This window comes from Anolis carolinensis, chromosome 5, assembly GCF_035594765.1.
Source record: "Anolis carolinensis isolate JA03-04 chromosome 5, rAnoCar3.1.pri, whole genome shotgun sequence".
Lineage (NCBI taxonomy): Eukaryota > Metazoa > Chordata > Lepidosauria > Squamata > Dactyloidae > Anolis > Anolis carolinensis.
Genome location: NC_085845.1, coordinates 159433852 through 159453907, shown reverse-complemented (window position 1 = coordinate 159453907; position 20056 = coordinate 159433852). Strand labels below are relative to the sequence as shown.

Sequence of the window (20056 nt, the reverse complement as noted above, 5' to 3'; positions counted from 1 at the left end):
TAATGGAAACAAAAACAATTGCAAAGTCATTTCACTGGTATACTGTGAAGGGGAGTGTTTATTTGTGCCATAAATAAGAGATGGGGGAATGGGGGTGGGGGTGGGGGAATGGGGGGTGGGGGGAGAAGAGAAGGGATCTACGTTAATTGCTGCAATAACATTTCATGCGTATGTTTATGTTTGATGTTTTTATAGTTTTAATGGTTTAATCTACAGTTATATGTTTTTGATTTAGATATGTGGTATATTTTTATACATATGTGAGGCATTGAATTTTGCCATTCATTAAGTTGTAAACTGCTTTGAGTCCCCCCAGGGGTGAGAAAAGCAGTATAGAAATGCAGATAATCATCATCATCATCATCATCTAAATGTTTTCATCCACATAGTGAGGTGGTATAGTTGAATTGTTAACAGCATGGAAACAGCTACCAATAGAGTTGAATGTTTTGGGTTTGGAAGGTGTTTATCACAAAAAGTTCCTTCTTAGTTTATTTATTTTTTGGACGTAACTCAAGTAAACAAATTGAATATGTCTATGTTTGAGAAAGGGGCACATAAAATTGGATTTGAGATTTGGAAAGAGCTTGAATAAGTTGTTTTGTTTTTTAAATACAATTCCCAGAAACCTCACGTGAGTTTTGGAGCCTGTCCCTTGAGCATTGTGGCATGTTAGGCTTCCACTTTGATTTTAAAAAGCCTACTTTATAAATTTGCTTACAGTTTTGCTATGTGTAGATCCTAGTCTTTAGCTTTCATTTGGTTATCAAGAATTCAACCACTGGATGTTTTAAGATCTTTTGTTTTACTACAGATAGTCTAGAACAATCATAAAATACAAAGATTTTTCTCATCCTACATACCAAACTTGGAATGCAGACATGAGCCCATTAGAGGTTAATTTCCATCATCTGGTTTATTTTTGTGAATAATTACATGTAAAGCATTTTTACACAGTTCCAACTATTCCTAATGAAAAATAAACTAACATATTGTCTGAATGGCTTTTAGCTTCATTTCTGTGTTATCTATAATGCATTACTTTTCTCCAACAAATTTGCCGGATAATATTTTGCCAAATATATATTTTAGGAAGAAATCAGTTAGTGTAATCTTAAAATCATTCCTTAAAAAGATCTCTAGTATTTATTTTACTAAAAACAAATGACCAATGTACTAGTAAAATGTTATATTTAATTAAGTGCCTACAACATTGTAATAATAATTATTCTCCTTTGGGTTCTGGTATTAGCTTTTATTACAGTCCTAACTTTTATTCCATTTCCCCATCATTACCGGAGGATTTAGCTGAATCATGTCTATACAGACTGGGCTTCTTATATTAGACAGGTGTTTACAATTTTATTCTTTATGTGCTTTTTGTAATGATATGAAAGGATGTGCCTAGATTCTACATGGTGTTCAAGCATGGATATTGAGGAAGGAAGAAGTAAAGGGATGTCCATCACAAAATTGTTAGCCAAGAAAACACAATAATATAAAAAATCTGGAATCAGGGGCCAGGCTGGTTAGTTTACACTTGGGCCCCTTCCACACAGCTTTATAAAATCCATATTAAACTGGAATATATGAATAGAATAGCTTTATTTGTCATTGTGCTATTCCACAACAAAATTACATGCCTTCCCGCACACACATCACAAAACAACACATCCATCCCTCTATAAACTCACCACCACTACATAGCCCCCAATACTATATCAATGTAAAACCACAGAATTAAACATAGCAACAGCTGTAGGATAAAAAACTATCCTTTGGTCTGTTTGTCCTTGTCTTTGTCACCCTGTACGATCTGTCAGATGGCAATCATTCAAAAACAGAATATGCCGGGTGAGATGGATCCCCAAGAATGTTCTGAGCTTTCTTAAGGCAGTGGGAATTATAAAGTTATTCCAAAGAGGAAAGAGGTCAACCAATGATTCGCTGTGCAGAAGTGGTGACTCTTTGGAGCGCCGTCAATGTGCAGCTACCTAGCCATGCACAGATGCAGTAGGTTAGGACACTCTATAGTGCAGTAGTAGAAAGTCATCAGCAGTTTTTCATTTAGTTGGTGATTCTTTAGGAGTCTCAGGTAGTACAGTCTCTGCTGGGCCCTCTTAATTAATGATGCCATATGGGTGCCCCAGGTCGGATCCTCCTTCTCAGTGACATCCAGAAACTTAAAACTGGCAACCTGCTCCACTTAGTCTCCATTTATGACCAAGGGCTGGATGTCGGGTCTGTTCTTCCTATAATCTACTATGAGCTCCTTGGTCTTGTTGACATTAAAAACTAGATGATTGTCCCTGGACTACGAGAGCAGCCACAATGGCAATGTGGACTCATATAACCCAGTTCAAAACAGATATTGTAGATTATCTGCCTTGATATTCTGGATTATATGGCTGTGTAGAAGGGCTCTTGCATATGTACTTCTATGTATGCTGGTCAGAGAGGTATCAATTACCTCCTTGCACTATGTTCCTCCCCCCCCCCCAAAACACAGCATGAACCTACTACGGTGTGACCACTTTGTGGTCAAGAGTGTGAGAAGATTTGACAGGCCCTGTGTTCAGGGTTACAATCTAAATAAGGCATTATTCACAAGGAAAAAAAGATGGCATTAGGGGATTGGGTTTAATTAATCTTATGTTAAGATCTTATAAAATAAAATGATCCTTTGGTTACAACTGAGGTTTGTTTTAGGATTCCCCATGGATACCAAAATCCATGGATGCTTGAGTTCCAATATATACAGTGGCATAGTAAAATGGTATTCTTTGTATAAAATGGTAAAATCAACATTTGCTTTTTGGTTAAAAAATAGAATATTTTCAAGTTGTGAGTGGTGGAATTTATAAGTATAGATGACTGACTGTATAAGGATAATAGGCTACAAAAGAGTGATGTCTTTATCTGGGTGTCATAGTTTTATGTAACTTGCAAAACTATGATTTCTCAGGTTGCACTATTACTCTACTCTTTTTACTGAAGCTGTGTGTTTTGCCCAGTGAAAACAATTTGAACTTTGTGGCTCAACTAACTTTGAACAGATTGATTAATGTTCAGGTTGTTTAATGAAACTAGAGAAACATCAATACTCAAATAGAACATACTTCATTAGAACATACAGAAATAAACTAAGGCCTTCTAAAAAAAATTCCCTTAGGTAAAGGGAGGGAGTACAAGTTTTTAAAAAACAGCTCACGATGTTCAGGTAATGATGGCATGGATAAAAGGCTGTATTTCCCTCTGGATGAACATAAAGAGCAAAAGGCTGAAATTCTCCATGATAATGTTTAAACAAGTCTCAGAGTTCATCTTTTCAGATTTGTGTAGAACGATTTTGAAAACTCATAGTTTAGAATTGCAGAACATGGTAATTTTCTGGCAAAGTAAGGCTTATTGGTAGTCCCAAATAGAATAAATGCATTGAATCGGTGAGATGAGCCAATGATTCAGTAGCTCTACCAGCTGAATCTAGACCAACATGTCTAGTATTTTATTGAGACTAAATTTACAGTTTTAGTATCTGGACCATAACCTTTTCAAATGTGATTCTGAAATCCATATTCACTCATATTTGGCTGGTAAAGTGTGTGGGGGAGGGTTAGTTTTAGGTCCGCCAGCATTTGCTTTTGATGTGCTAAATTTACTTTTTCTTCCATAGCCAAAGGGTAAGGTAGATGTGTTCTTTTCACACTTTAACGTACTGCTAATATATTATCATGTTCTGTTGGGAAAGAAGGAAGAAAAAAATCATATAAATTAATTTGAAACCTTGAGATTCAAAAGAAAGAGATATCAAGGGAAAGGAAAATCAGCAGAGAAGACATATTTCCTGTATGGTTCCTATTGGCATTTTAGTTGTTTATAACAGAAAAAGGTAGAAAGAAGGCAAAACAGATGTATGTCTGTTGCAATCTTTAAACCATGATAACAACTGAGGATGTGAAGAAAGAGATGCTTGCCTCTCAGATAAGAAACATCTGTCTTCGATTGCCGAGAAGGAGCTTGTATAAAGGCAACATATTAGTGAGACATGGACATTTATTATTTATGGCTTCCCAGTATTGAAAATAAGCGGTAAGTGAACTTTGAAACTTTTAAGCTGTCTCTGCATGACATCATATCAAAGTTGAAGTATTTCATGTATTCCCCCCCCTCTGAAATTTCAACAGGATCTGCTGTCAGGAGGCAATTTTGAACAACTTCAACTTCTGCAAGGCCAGACTTCATTTCCTGTTAAAATGAGAGAAAATAACAAGTTAATATAAAGTGGTCAAATAACATATGATGCTGTTGTTAAAGAATAGTGGTATTAGAGTGCTGTGGTGGTGAGGAGTTCAATTGTGTTTTGTCTTTGTCATTGCCTGGGAGTACTTCTCTTCACAATAAAGTTGAAGGTTCATAAATTTCACACTGTAAACAGTAAACAAAATACATTCATTCTGATATATACATATCTGAGAGATTTCTGTTTCCCTTGCCCATGAACTTAGAACTTCATCAGATGACCCAACTCCTGATAGGGGTCTTCTGGCCCCTTTTCCATGCACTTCCCATAAAAGTCCCACAGAGGTCATCAGATGACGTAAGAGCACTTCTGGTGGGACTCCGTGGTCCAAGCGCATGGAAACGGAACCAGAAGACCTCTATCAGAAGTCAGGTGTCAATCAACTCCTGATAGAGAAAGATTGTGCAAAGAAGAGGAAAGACAGGGAATACAGTGAAATGATGTGGGATGGATGGCTATTCCAGAAGATGGGGAAAAACATTAAACTCTGCTTTCCCCTCAATCGCCTGATAAAGTCTTTAGATGCATGACATTTAACCATTCCTCACGATCATTCACACTTGAAAAGGAAATATCAGCACTTGTCTCTTTAAAACCATATAGTGTTGAATGTTCATACAGTGATACCTTGAGTTAAGAGTTTAATTCATTCCATGACCAAACTCTTAACGCATATCGCTCTTATCTCAAAGTGAATTTTCTACTGAAATGCTATTAATCCATTTGCTCCCTATTTTTGTTATGTGTTTTAAAATAAGAAAATGCAGTTTATATATAACAAATAATGAATAAATAAATAAATGTGGCTGAAACAATAAAAAAACGAAGCACAAAGTTGTTGCAAGGAAGCACATTTGAGGCAACAAAATATGTGTTGGCCAGTGTAAAAGTAAGGCAAAACCTGCACATTCACATGGATCAATGAAAAAAGAAAATCAGCTTTCAAATGGTAGGAGCACAACGTTGTGGCAAGGAAGCACACAGCACAAAACAAAGAGGGAGAAGCATTATTTTCTTAATACTGTACTCATTCCAGCCTCCCTCCCTCTCTTGTTCTCTCCCTCTCTCTCTTCATAAAGCCAAACATATCAGGAATAAAAACACAAAATCAACCAACCCAAAGTTCCTTAAAGTGGTCAAGAGCAAAGTGGACAGCAATCTCCCAAAGTGGACAATAGCAAAGCAGACAGCAATCTCTCAAAGTGCACATGAGCATGAGGCATGGAGGCCCTAAAGCCCTGTACTCTTTCGCTAGCTTTCTCTCTGGGGCTAGCTCTTAACTAAAAACTGTGATTGTATGTCAATGTGGAACCCAGGCCAAGTGATAGCTCAACTCAAAATGCTCTTAAGTTGAGATGCTCTTGAGGTTTGACTGCAAATCATGAAGGCATTTTAAAGTAATCAGTAGTCCTATTTAGATATTCTAAAAGTAGGCCAAAGAAACATCTGAGGAAAGTAATTTTCTGAACGGAGCATCCTCCTGTATATGTAGAGAATATCCACATGATTTTAAACACTTTCATGTTCAATATGAAATGAGTAGACTCCATGGATGCAGGAAGTTCTCCTTTTCAAAAGGACCAGAGGGTACATACACAGAGGATGATGAAAGTGAAGAATGTGGTCTTGTTTACATGGAACAAATAAAGTGAATTCACCTTGGACCATCCACATGTTTTATGGCTGCTTCTGAAACAGTAGACCTGCTTCTGGCATAAAGGGTATCTGACACAGGGAGATCTACAAGTTGCTAGAGAGCTTCCAGAAAACTAAAAAGTTACATTTTGAAGTGTAGATAGTTGTATTGGGCTTTATTCTATGCATTCCAGTGTTCACATGTCAAAAAGACCCACAACTGAGTTGCTGGCCAGAAGCTGCTCCATGCTAGACCCTGGCAGAACTTTGATGGCAATGTCATTAAAGGTGATCACATGTTTGGGCTCCCTGCTGTGACCTCAGAAGTGACATTGCCAGAAAGGCTACCCAGATAGTGGTTTTTGGCAGGTGAAACAGGGCCCTTTCATTATTGGCAAAATCTGGATTTTGCCGAATTTTTGAGGCCACATCCAGGGTCAAACCCCTACCTCATTGCCAGGGTGGTGGTGGCCATACATCTTCACTGCACCAATGCATTCTTTGCATGGGTGGGCATGACCAGTACCACCCTCCCCTTCACGTGCTCCATTTTGTGCCCAAAAGAAAAGGGAAGCCTGCTTACTGTTCCTGGAGGCTTCACTATTGTTGTATATTGTTGTTGTTGTTGTTGTTGTTTATTTATACCCTGCTTCTTCTCTTCACTCAAGTATAGCACTCTGTGATTATACCACAGAAGGTATCTAAGCCTGAGGAATATGGGATGGCAGTGGAGATGCCTGCGGATGGAAGATCTGGATGTTTGCAAATATTTTGTTAACACAGGTTTAAATTGGATTAAATGGTTTACCCTGGGTTAACCCGCATTTGCCTGGGTGCTTCATTTGGACAGCCCAGACTAATATGCCACCTACACTGGATTATCTAGATCCCTACCCCATGGCCAAAGGAGGGCAGTGGCTAAGTAACCTTATCCTAGATAACTGGCATAGCATAAAATAACTGAACACTGGATGGATTTATTTCAACGACCGTGTTCCCACTGTGTGAAATGCAGCCACACAGAATATTTTGGTGGTCTTCACATGGAATATAGTTTAAATTTGCTCAAATAATTCTTGAGTAGTGGAAGAATTTACCTGTATCTGATGTTCCAGTAAAAGTGTCCCCTTGTGATAAAATGCCAACTTTGTACTTGAAAAACAATTTCATAATACAAACCTCAAAGGAGAGAGCTTAAAGCTCCCCCTTCCCCCAATTTGCATGCAACTATCAGAGAAGCTCAAGGTGTTAAGATGACTTGCCTCAGTAATCATTTGGGCCCTGTCCAAGTCTCAATCTATAATTATTCTGCATGTTTTATGCAAAACAGATTCTTTCTTCATATAATATGCGTGGTCAGGTAATTCTTTAGCATGACAGTGCTAACACTCTCAACGAGTTAACAATGAACTGAAGATAAATGAGTCTTTTCTCTCCTCCCTCCCTTTCTTACTCTGCTGCTAATTGGTGCAACAAGAGATAGCCCATTAATCTTTCAGTTTAATCCCCCAGTGGTTTTCATGTTCTCAATTCACAGAAAATGTATTCAAAATTGTAAGTGAATTTGTATTGACATGGTATGCATGAGCTCACTTGTGCTGAAAAAGACAATTTGCTTGTTGTAAGTAAAGCCATTATTGTGATGTTATTCCTATTGAACCTTCTATTTCTGTCATGCTAGAAGGTAAAGTTACAGCTTTTGTTTCCGTTGCTTATATTTTTCACCCAAAAGTCAACTGCATTGTTTTTGGAAAGATTGATTCAATTGTATTTCTCGCAATATATTGTGACTTGCATGATGGAGAGTTCAAATGCTCAAGCATTTAAAATCATACACAAGAAGAATGATAACGCACAAGCTGGGATTTTTAAAAAAAAGGTATTTGAAAAAACAGTGCATGGAATTTGTAACTCAAAATAACAGTTCTAGAATATCCAGAATGAATCACAAGAAATATTACACATAGCATTAGTACATTAAAAATGGTTGAGATAAAAAAGAAGTGGCCTGTTCATGCTTCTACTGGAAGCTGCTGTTCTCAGGTTTGTTGGACATTTGTTGGTCTTATAATGGATGAAGTTATTAAAACCATTGGATGAATAGTAACCGCTAATTATTCCCATTATGCTAATGGGAGAGTTTGAGTCAGTTCTCAGAGCTCAATTTATCTTCAAGTAGGGCTATACATTAATATTAAGAAAACAAAGAATAGACCCTCCTTCTCCCAGGTCACACAAGTGCCATTGCTGATGTCAGCAAAGGTGCCTAGTGACTTTGGAAGTGTGTTTTATTGGTATGTTTATATGTGGCATTGAATCTTCCCATAGTTTGTGAGTCATAGTTTGTGAGAAAGGCGGAGTATAAATGAAGTAAATAAATAAATAAATACCAGGGCAATAGCGTCAACACATCCCTTATTTATCCCCCTTTCCTGATGCTGTCAAGGGGATGGCAGTGCTGGCCCATATGGTTTTGTACTGGAGCCAATCTGCTGTTCACACTCTTTTGGGGAAACTCTGGAACATTCCCCAACTTTAGTTGATGGGGGCTAAAGTGATTCAGCATGCATTTATTTTAAGACACACACACACATGTAATGGATTTATCAAGTCTAAGTGGGGAAAACAATTCAGGTGAACTCTAAATACTTGAACCCTATCCTACTTCTGCCAGGTTCTTTAAAAAAATAAGCAAATGCAATGTATGAAGGGAAAAGATAAAAAAGATAGGTATCTAAACACTAATTTAAACATTGTAGCAGCCTGTAGAAATCTCTCTGCATCATATAAATTCTTAACATTTATTGCCCTGGTTCTACATTGAATAGTTCAGCAATATGCGTATTACTTAAAAGGAGCAGTAGTTTGATTAAGTTGTTTCTGTGAGTTATAATACTTGTGCCCAATGTTCTTACCTTTCAGAATCCAATTTAAAATGAGATAAATGACATATTTTTTCCAATTTGAATCTAGAATTCTTCATTTTATAGGTTTGCCTAAAAAATTATGCATGATATTGCTATGTCTCCATGGTGTCATTCACAAGGTTGGATGAATTAATCTGGAATAAATGCTATCTACATTTCTAGACTTGAAATCAATAATGAAGATTAAAAAACACTATACAGATTTCTCAAGGCCTTTAACATTTAACTATTCCCCAAGAGTCAGAGTAGTGAAATTGCAATAACATGATGGATTTTTTTCAGAGAAGGTTTATATTAATCTATGTTGTGTGTGTGTGTGTGTGTGTGTGTGTGTGTGTACTGATTTCCTCTTCACAAAAAATATGGCTATGTAGTAAAGCTCCACATCTTTTTAAATCTATGAATGTTGGGAAACTTGTACATTTTTATAAAATATATCAAATTTGGCAGGATGAGGTATATCTCCGTCATTTTAAATGTGTGAGGAAAGGACCCATTAAAGTGTTCTAAATTATATTATCCAGATTAAATAATTTTGCAAATAGCAAAACTGAATATTATTCTGCTCACAATAATGGCAGGAACGTGATGTTCTTCATGGCCAAATTCTATTGTTGTATTATACATATGTATATTTTATCTGATGGAAGGACTTCATTAAGAAGTGCTCTGAGTTCAATGTTGGAAGCAGAGTTGTGGATATGGATTTTCCTTGCACTTGGAAGGGGTGTTTTATATGTATATTTCCATATCTGTTTTCATAATAATACTGAAAACCAATTGGGATCATGGCCAAAACAATTATCCTTCCTATTAGGCAAAGAGAGGGACAGACCTTCAATGGGAAAGCTTGAGAAGTAGTGAAACATGCACAGGTACCCACTCACCACACACACACACACACACACACACACACACACACACACACACACATGAAAGGGAGTTACTTATCCAGAAAATGTTGCAAAGGCAATGTAACATTTCCAGAGTTGGCCAGGCATCTCACAATGCATACTAGGGGTGTGAAATTCAATTAAACCCCATTTGGTTTTCAGTATCCGGATTTATGTGAACCTCCAGATCCATTTTTTGGGAGCCTCCTGAATCCGTTTTTCCAATTGGCAGCTGAAAGATCCAGGAAGATCCATCCCATTGGCAGTAACGGGGAACTTACGAGGCTCCCCTTTCTGTCATTTTTAGGGCATCAAGCTTAAGAAACACTTTCTGGGATAGTTTCTCCTTATATCCTTCAATAAGAGCAGGGTTTAGGAGACACCAGGCTTAAGAAACCATTTTTTCAGGGATCCTTTTCTCTAATATCCTTCAACTAGACCTGTGGAGGAATTGAATTTTCCCCGTGGGGACTCAAGCGAGTCCGGCTATCCCCTCCCTTCAGTAAACCACCCCAATATTTAAACAAACACCCTCTTAAATGCCTTTTCATAGCCCATAAATGAAATTGCCAAAGGAAAAGATTGGGATTTAGTCCAAAAGCAAGATCCTAAGAGCAGCAAAGGCACTTACATAGAACACAGAGCCGGTAAGGGGCTTTCTTCTTCTGATTGGCCCAGGTAGACTGCAGGGCTCTCAGCCTCACAGGGAAACTCCGTGTATAGGTGTGGCTGCTTCTCTGCACTCCATGTATAGCTGGAAGAAACTGAAAGCAGAAGTTTTTGGCAGCCACATGGTCTGCCAAAAATGGTGGTGGTGCCCATGCCATTACACCTGGCCAAAAGAGCCAGAACAGCCAAAACAGGTGGAGTCCATCTGTGCACCACCCTAATGCATACTAATTCAAGCTGAGTTTCAAGTGAACCTTGAAACTATTTAATGAACTACAATATGATCTTAATTACAGAAAAATTAGGTGAAGCCCATTTCACTACCCACAGAAAGTACTGTATAAAGCAGGGGTCCCCAAACTAAGGCCCGGGGGCCGGATGCGGCCCTCCAAGGTCATTTACCTGGCCCCCGCCCTCAGTTTTATAATATAATATATTGTATTTACATATAATATTGATAATAATATTATAATGTAATACGATATAACACTAATAATAATACCATATAATAATATTAATTATATATTCTATATTACATATAATATTACTAATAATATTACAGTATAGTGGTATAGTTCAATATAGTAATATATAATGCTAATATTGTGCTATGCTAATAATATAATATATTATATGTACACATAATTTGTAAGCCACTCTGAGTCCCCTTTGGGGTGAGAAGGGTGTGATACAAATGTAGTAAATAAATGCAGTAAATAATAAATAAATAAATAAATAAATAAATAAATTTTAGACTTAGGTTCACCCAAAGTCTGAAATGACTTGAAGACAAACAACAACAACAACAACAACAACCCTAATTAACTTGACTATCTCATTGGCCAGAAGCAGGGCCACGCTTCCCATTGAAATCCTGATAAATGTATGTTGGTTAAAATTGTTTTTGTTTTTAAATATTGTATTGTTCTTTCATTGTTATTGTTCTTGTTGTTGTTGTTGTTGTTGTTTTTGCACTACAAATAAGACTTATGGAGTGTGCATCGGATTTGATTGTATTTTTTTCAAATGATAATCCGGCCCCTTAACAGTCTGAAATATTGTTTTTAAGCCCTCGGCTTAAAAAGTTTGGGGACCCCTGGTATAAAGTATGGATTTACATGTAAAAGCCCTCTTGGTGGGCTTGAAAAGAATTTACCTACATCTGTGAGAACAATGAGTGATATGGTTCATTTTAAGACAATTAAGTCCTGAAAATTATACTAACAACCTGACCCAATTCATGTAAACTTGGCCAAAAGGCACAGAGATCAATTGGATTTCCCCAAGTAGCCTGATATATAGCATAGGAGTTGTGTACATTTCCTTGGGAATGAGTGCCAGAAAGTTTACTCTTATGAGTAAATATGGTTAGAATAGGGCTATAAACTGATATAAATTTTCATACTTCAGGTGAAATGGGGATCAGGCTGAGAACTGTGAAATTGGTTTGAAACACACAACCAGCTTCAGTTCATTTCTGTTTAATAATGAATGCCCTCCCACTAGCTTTATTTTTTACTGATGGGGAAAGAGAGAGAGAGAACGCAAATGTGTTGAATTACTTTGTTGTGTCTGAGGTAGGAGTGGGGAAAGGAGGCAGGAGAGACTTAATAGAAAGTTGCTTGGTAATCTTGAATGAACAGAATACAATAATTTTCTCTGGGGATTTGTGGTCGTTTATTTAAATCATGGAGATTGTTTTTAATGTACAGATGTGAAACAACATCCACTAGAGACTTTGAATATAAACCATAAATTATGCCTTTAAGAGATGAAATCCACACCAAGATAAGGAAACCTTGTAGTTTATATGCTCAGTCACCTAGGCCCCAGGGAAGTAATATAACACAGTTTGTACTTTTTAAAGTTCATGTGGCTTCCATGAAATTTTCCTCGAGCATAGATTGCCCTCTCTTTAGAATGTTTTTCATAAGCCACATTAATAACAATAATAAAAATGCTAATCCTTTGAAACTTGCCTACAAAGGAAGCACAGAAAATAGAATCCATATCATTTAAGATCTAAAACATCTCCCAATTTCTTAGCATCTTGTCTCTAGACACGGCAAGTTCTTCCATTCAGGCAGAATAATCTTTGTTTTAGAACAATCCTTGTTTCTATAGTACTGTATAGTTTTATTGATTTCTAGAAGGACAAAGCCAGCAGCCAGAACAAATGGAGCATGTTACTACAGATATTGTCAAATACCTACAAATCAGAAACAGGTCAATGGCACCATATGTGTTGTAAGCTGATTACTGCAGGATAAATTGCAAACCTCCAGCAATCGGATTCAAAAGAGTGATAGTAGGTTTCCCACTGATCCGCCTAAAACAATGCTGTAATTTGCAGTCTTATGCATTGAATCATAGAATCATAGAATCGTAGAGTTGGAAGAGACCTCACGTGCCATCCAGTCCAACCCCCTGCAAGAAGCAGGAAAATCTCATTCAAAGCACCCCTGACAGATGGCCATCCAGCCTCTGCTTAAAAGCCTCCAAGGAAGGAGCCTCCACCACAGTCCGGGGGAGAGAGTTCCACTGTCGAACAGCCCTCACAGTGAGGAAGTTCTTCCTGATGTTCAGGTGGAATCTCCTTTCCTGTAGTTTGAAGCCATTGTTCAGCGTCCTAGTCTCCAGGGCAGCAGCAAACAAGCTTGCTCCCTCCTCCCTATGACTTCTCCTCACATATTTGTATATGGCTATCATGTCTCCTCTAAGCCTTCTCTTCTGCAGGCTAAACATACCCAGCTCTTTAAGCCGCTCCTCATAGGGTTTGTTCTCCAGACCCTTGATCATTTTAGTCGCCCTCCTCTGGACGTTTTCCAGCTTATCAACATCTCCCTTCAATTGTGGTGCCCAGAATTGGACACAGTATTCCAGGTGTGGCCTGACCAAGGCAGAATAGAGGGGTAGCATGACTTCCCTGGATCTTTTTGTGGGAAAAGAAAGAAAGTTGAAATGACAAAGTAATTCCAATCTGGCTAATAACTATAAATGTGTTGTAAGTTTTTAGAATAGATTTAATTAAAATAGGACAGGACAGTGGAAAACCCCAATGAAAGTCAAAGGAAGCCCCACCTGCAGCCCTGTGAAGATTAAGGCGTGGGGGGGGGGGATTTGAAAGCCCCCATGAAGGAGCCAGACTTAGTTGGGGCGGGCCCAACCACATGATAGGGGCAGAGCAGCAAGCGATCTGAGGCTGCTCCTTCCTCCCCCACCATCAGTCAGTCTGCTTCAGGCATGGTGAAGGTTAAATAGGCATGGTAGACACCATGGCAATCCCCCCCCCCCCCAGGTGGGTAAAATGTTGACTACCGCAACAGTTCCTATAAGTTTTCATAACATGGGAGTTTTCCTTGGGCTGGAATGAGGGTTCTCAGTCTTAAAAAAAAACTCTGAGTTTGGGAGGGAGTGCCTCAGGATGGTCTTCCACCTATGATTGGCTGAGAGGTGCAGCCAAAGAATTTTGGTTGGCTTCGGGATCCTTGATGCATGTATGTCCTTGGAGGTGGTTAGAAGGAGTGACATCTGGCCCAGAGACCAGGCTCACTTAATGGCAAATAACCCATGAGTTATGTTCAGCGGGTTAAACCACTGAGCAGCTGAACTTGCTGACTAAAAGGTTGGCGGTTTGAATCCAGGGAGTGGAGTGAGCTCCTTCTGTTAGCCCCAGCTACTGCCAACCTAGCAGTTCGAAAACATGCAAATGTGAGTAGATCAATAGGTATCACTTCTGTGGAAAGGTAACGGCACTCATGGCCACATGACCTAGGAGGTGTCTACGGACAACGCCAGCTCTTCAACTTAGAAATGAGCACCACCCCACAGAGTCGGACATGACTAGACTTAATGTCAAGGGAAAACCTTTACTTTTACTTACTAACCTATGATCAACAGATTGATTTCCTTTAACTGTCTTTTTTCCCTTTACAGGTTATTCCAAGTTCCTTTAATTAATAGGTCAGGAAATGGCCCTTTAGAACCATTTTTCATGTGTCTAGTCTCTTTATTTCATGGTGGGAGTTCAAAAGCTCATAATTTACTCACTTCCCTGACAGTCCTGGGAAATCTTTGCACTATCGCCTCATCCAGACCACAGCTGTGATTGGGGATGATAACTGACAGTAAAGTGAAGAGGCTATATTGTTACCTGTTTCAAGAAACAGAGGGCCTTACGCGGTCCCATTAGCAGCCAGGACTTGGAAGACATCTCACATGATGTCATGAAAATAGCTCATATGCTTTTTTAAAAAAAAGCAACAAGATGATATCTTATCTATTTTCACATCATGTGCACTGGTTTTAATCTACAGCAGTGAAATAAGACATATCACCACTTCCGTTCCCATGACACTTGGTAAGAATTGGGTTTTTTCACTCTCAGGCAATAAAAAAATTACTTTGAAACCTACTGAGGTCAGTGGGACCTTTTCCATCAACTCCAGAGACATTGAAATGGCTCTGTAAACCAGAAAACAACAACACCTCCAACATCATATCTCAGAATCTTGTGTCTTCACCAGTTTTAAATGTTATTTATCCAGGAAAAATACATTTTGGAGATACAATCTTCTCTTTATAGCTTGATGGAGGGAACTGTGGAAATAGACTCTAAGAATAATTACCTTGCTGAAAATAATTGGATTTTTGTCCCAGAAAGATTCCCTGGTAATGACAGCCCATTTCTCATGACATTGTCCACATCCCTCTGCAGTTCTGGAACTGAGCCATAATGATGGGAGGAAAAACAAAGAGAAAAGAACAAATGTGAAAATAACAGACATTGCCCAATGAGTATTTAAATCAGAAATAGGACAATCAACAAAATCAAAGCAGTTAAAAGAAACTTAGCTGTGTGTGCATACATGTGCAAACTTTCCATGCAGTAAAAAAATAAGTAGAAAAAATATAAGGTCTTAACACTATTCCAGAAACCCTTACAACTATATTAATTCTGGATGGATGCTGTAGTAACTTAGAAATGATTAGGGGTCACTGGATGTGGTGGGGCTAAAATAGCTGTCATTTTGAATCATCAGTTTATCTTTCTATCAAACTAAACCACTAGACAATAAGACATTCAGCCATACAACAGCTATACCAGGCATGTGCAAACTTTGGCCCTCCAGGTGTTTTGGACTTCAACTTCCAGAAATCCCAACCAACTTACCAACTGTTAGGAATTGTGGGAGTCCAAAACACCTGGAGGGCTGAAGTTTGTCCATGTCCAAGCTGTACAGAAACATAAAAACACAGTTACCATTAACAGTCTGACATACATGTTTTGTCATTCAATCATATGAATTGTTTAGAAACAATGAATCTTAGTTGCCCAAATTACTTATGTGACTTCCTCACATTTTATGCAGTATCTTCACAACTTGTTTGCATGAATCTAATTGTTAGTCCCAACTATGGAAGATACATCACATCAGTTATTAGTGAAGTTGACACTTATGCAAATCCCATTGATTCAATAAGGGAGTCTACTGTATGTCAGATTATAAATAAAATTCAGACCTCTGTGTTGCTAACTGGTGCCATTTTTGAATCACCAGGCCAAATATACAGTGATACCGTGATTTTAATTTGTTCCATGACCGAGCTCTTAACTCATATTGCTCTTATCTCAAAGTGAATTTTCCTATTGAAATGCTATTAATCCATTTGGCCCCCAGCCCCCACCCATTTTATGTTATGTGTTTTCAAATAAAAAATGTACTTCATTGTACTGTTTCAAGTTTACATATTGCACTGGTAAATTGCTAGCCAAAACCTTGGTCCCACAACCACATTTTTAGCTTTTTCCTGAAGGTCTGGAGGGAGGAGTCTGATCTAATTTCACTAGAGAGGGAGTTCCACAGCTGAGGGGCCACCACTGAGAAGGCCCTGTTTCTCTTTCCCAACAACCATGCCTGCAAAAGAGGTGGGACTGAGAGCAGGGCCTCCCCAGAAGATCTTAATCTCCTAGCTGGCTCATAGAGGGAGATACGTTCGGACAGGTAAGCTGGGCCACAACAGCTTAAAGTAATACTAGCTATTAATCTGAAAACCCACACTTATTTGAAAGTTTGGTTGTTCCCATGATTTAAAATCAGGTCTCAGAATGTGGTAAAAATTATAAATGTTACTTTCTATGTCTTAGGACAACCATACAACAAAGAATGTGCCAATTTATTTTTTGGTTTATCCTGCATGTTCACTTGGCCATCATTAGTCATATTGTACTATATAATGATGGGCAGATGGTTGTTTACTAGTTTTGAATCTGGATTCCTATGACTCAGAGGTCATTGCTGCTACTGAATCTAGAGAACTGCATCTATTTTTGCAGCAATTTGTTGTTCTTTTCTTCCTCTGTTTAATTTCAAGAATATGATGATTTTTTTCATTCTGAGCTACAAAATAATGAGGCATCTTTAATGATCACCATCATAATGATGCATATGGATTATAATTTTCAATCATTATCCATTTTTAAATGAACACCCTTGCCTTGAGAAATCAGTCATACAGCATAAATGTTCAGCTTGAGCATAGTTAATTAAAATGACTGATAGAGCACCAAAGAGCAAAAACTAAATCAGGCTAAATAGTTCTCACATCAAATTGCATTTCTGCTCCATAATACTTCTGTTTCTGGGGTAATTGGTCCCTTTGTAATTGCTGTACAAAGGACTTGTTCTCACAACATTGTCCTAAGCCTTAACGCTGCACTTACCCTCCTACCTCAGTTTTAAATTGTCCTTAATATTTTTGTGTATTTTCCCTTTACTTGGGCATTATAATAAAAATAATAAAACTTTATTTTTATTCTTCCCTATCTCCGAAGGGACTCAGGGTGGATTCTAGCAATAAAAAGGCAAACATTCAATGCCTGAGACAACAGTGAATAACAAAGACAATACTAACCCTGCCCCCCAAAACCCACAATAAACCAACATATACTGAAATAAACCCCCAAAATACCAAATTAAACCCACATATAAAACCAAGCTATAACATATTAAAATTATATTTAGCTTAAAAACATGAATCTTGATTTATAAATCCCCCCTGAGGTTCCATTTCAATTGCGTTAAAAATTACTGATGTTGCATTAGAAAGAAATTCCAGGGGCAGTGCTTCCTAGAATTGGTTTCCTTTGGAAGAGCATTCAGGAGATAAGATGTCTTTAAGTCAAAAACAAAAGCAAGAAGCCATACAAGGTAGGAGGATATTGACTTCAACACAACTTCAGAGTTGTGTTAAAGTTCATTCCTCCCCTGTTTTTTCTGTCATTTCACAAAGAATAGGTTATACAATAGTGGATAGGTTTAGTGCCAGCTTTCATGTTTGCAATATCAAGTTGACTTTGATTTTTAGTAACCCTTTTAATAAAAAGCATCCAAGGGCTGCTCTTTTCAGATCTTGCCTTTCTTATTGAAAACTATCCACCTTGTGTAACACTGTTTCCCTCATTTTCTAGTGCCTTCCAGTTTACCAAGTGTTATCATCTTTTCCAATATGTCATGTATGAAACTTCAGTTTAGTCACTACTCTTTGACTGACAGTTCAGGCTTAATTTGCTCTAAGACCCATTGATTGTGAGGTGGTGCTGGCAGGTGTCCCACAGTAAATATACCTTTAAAGCCCTACTACAGCATCGCATTTCAAATTAGTTGATTATCTTCTTGTCCACTTTCTTCACTGGTCAGTTTTCACACCTTTACATAGAAATCAGAAATGACTGGGTGCTTCTGATTTTGTTATGAAATGATAAATCTTTACACTTCAGGATCTTACCTAATTTCCTTCATAGTTGAAAGAAGTCTTCAAGTTGAAGAAAGGTGTCAAGTCTTAGGGCCCTTCCACAGGCCTATATCCAGGACCTGCCTTTTATTTACCTGAGGCATCCAAATGATGCCTCAGGATAAAGAAAATTAATCTGGAGAAAATTGGAATTTCTCTGTTTGCTCTGGATTAATAAAATACCTGGAAAGATCAGGACCTTGGGGCCCTGTAGGGATTCACTCACAGGACTGTTTCCACAACCTTGGGTGTCAATCCCCACAGCATCCCTAGTTCTTTGGACTCTAACAGCCTGAAGGAGCAGGATGGTGCCCCTTCCATCCCCCCCAGCCCCCCCCCCCAATGCACAAGAGGCCTGCCAGCAGTCCCCCCATATATGTTTTTTTGGGGAAATGGGGGCTGGGGCATGGCTGGTTGTCCCAGGAAGGCATGTAGTCCCCCCCCCAGGGAAAGTCCCAGTTTCTCCCAGGATTAAGGCCTGTCTGGAAGGGCCCTGAGTCTTTTCCCAATTTCTCAACAACAGTTCCCATGACTAAGCCATGATATAGGAAATCTTTGAGTCCTGTACTTCTGTGTCTTTATATATATTTCTGAAATTCATGGAGAATTCCAGTGTCCTCTCCCCTTTTAAAATAACTCAAACCTTCTAAAACCAGAGAATGTCATTTTGATTTCTCAATACAGTAATTTTCCATGACAGTACTTTTTAAAATCATTTTTTCTCACAAAAGATTACTTCAGTTTCACTCACACTAATGAAAAACCCCTAGAAAGCTCCAGGTTTGTTTCTGTTATTTCCAATTTTATGTTAAATACAAATACACATTGTGATCCCAGGACTATTTCTGCTAACTCCCAGTATGATCAATGGTGGAACATCAGATCCACTGGTTGGCTTATTTTAATCCAGTGAAATTGGAAAGAACAGGGACACAATCTGGGAGTTTTCGATCAGTATGGATGTGGCCATTATCTAGGATAAAAGTATGCTAACAATTGGGTGGCTACAAAATTCCTATCACAAGCTAGTTCTGTGTGTGTTTAGCAAGAAAACATGACTCTGGGGATCAAAATATCTTTCTGGTATTGACCAGCAAGATGTCAACTAAAAGGAATAGTTAGCTCACACCCATAATAATAATAATAACAGCCAGGATATGAGGCCATATTCCACAGTGCCTTGCAAAAATGGAAAGCCTCATCAAATACAAATATGAAGTGAACCTAAAGAAGATAATTGGTCAATTTATTGCTTGTTTTATCTGATTTCCCAGAAGTATGCTTATAATGTAAGTGTTCTTTTGTTATGGACAAATATTGAATCTCAAGCTGAATTGCACTGCTTCAAAGATATTTGGGTTTTTTAAGAAGCACTTGAGGTCTGAGACATTCCAAAACAATGTCTGGTACCAAAATTCTAGGGAACTCAAACACATTAAGACTGCATCTTTAAAATTATTTCATATAGGAGGCAAACATGAGTGTAGTTTTGTGACTAACCATTCCAATTCTATAATAGACAGTTACATCCACCATTGCAAAAAACAATCCACCCTCCATCTTTTAGATCTGCCTTTCTGAAGATTTTCTCTCTTGCATCAATATTTCACTGTAATAGTCCTCAACATTAATATTTTCCTTTCTGATATACTACTCAGAAAATTTTAGACCAAACATTTATCCCTAGCAGCATAGTAGACTGTGTTTAAAGAAAAAGAGGAGAAATAAAGAAGTGCAGTTAGCTAGATGATGCAGACAAAAATCTATTGATGATTCAGATTTTTAAAAAGTTCAATGTATTTATTATTGAGGAATTTAAACTATTTTAAAATATTGGA

General features: G+C 38.0%; 1 protein-coding gene across 2 annotated transcripts in view; it reads right to left on the bottom strand.

Annotated features, from left to right (window-relative positions):
- Window positions 1–863: 863 nt before the first annotated feature.
- Window positions 864–20056, bottom strand: part of LOC134299554 (uncharacterized) — an 85576-nt gene continuing 66383 nt past the window's right edge. The window contains exons 2-5 of one of the 2 annotated variants that reach the window (XM_062982720.1): window positions 15053–15149; window positions 13172–13356; window positions 10387–10519; window positions 864–4245 (exon numbers count right to left, since the gene is read on the bottom strand). In XM_062982720.1, the coding sequence (XP_062838790.1) occupies window positions 4239–4245; window positions 10387–10519; window positions 13172–13356; window positions 15053–15149 (422 nt within the window). In that variant the 3' untranslated portion in view covers window positions 864–4238. Of the gene's footprint in view, window positions 4246–10386; window positions 10520–11471; window positions 13357–15052; window positions 15150–20056 lie in introns of those variants that run through there. The other variant, XM_062982719.1, reaches the window with a different exon arrangement.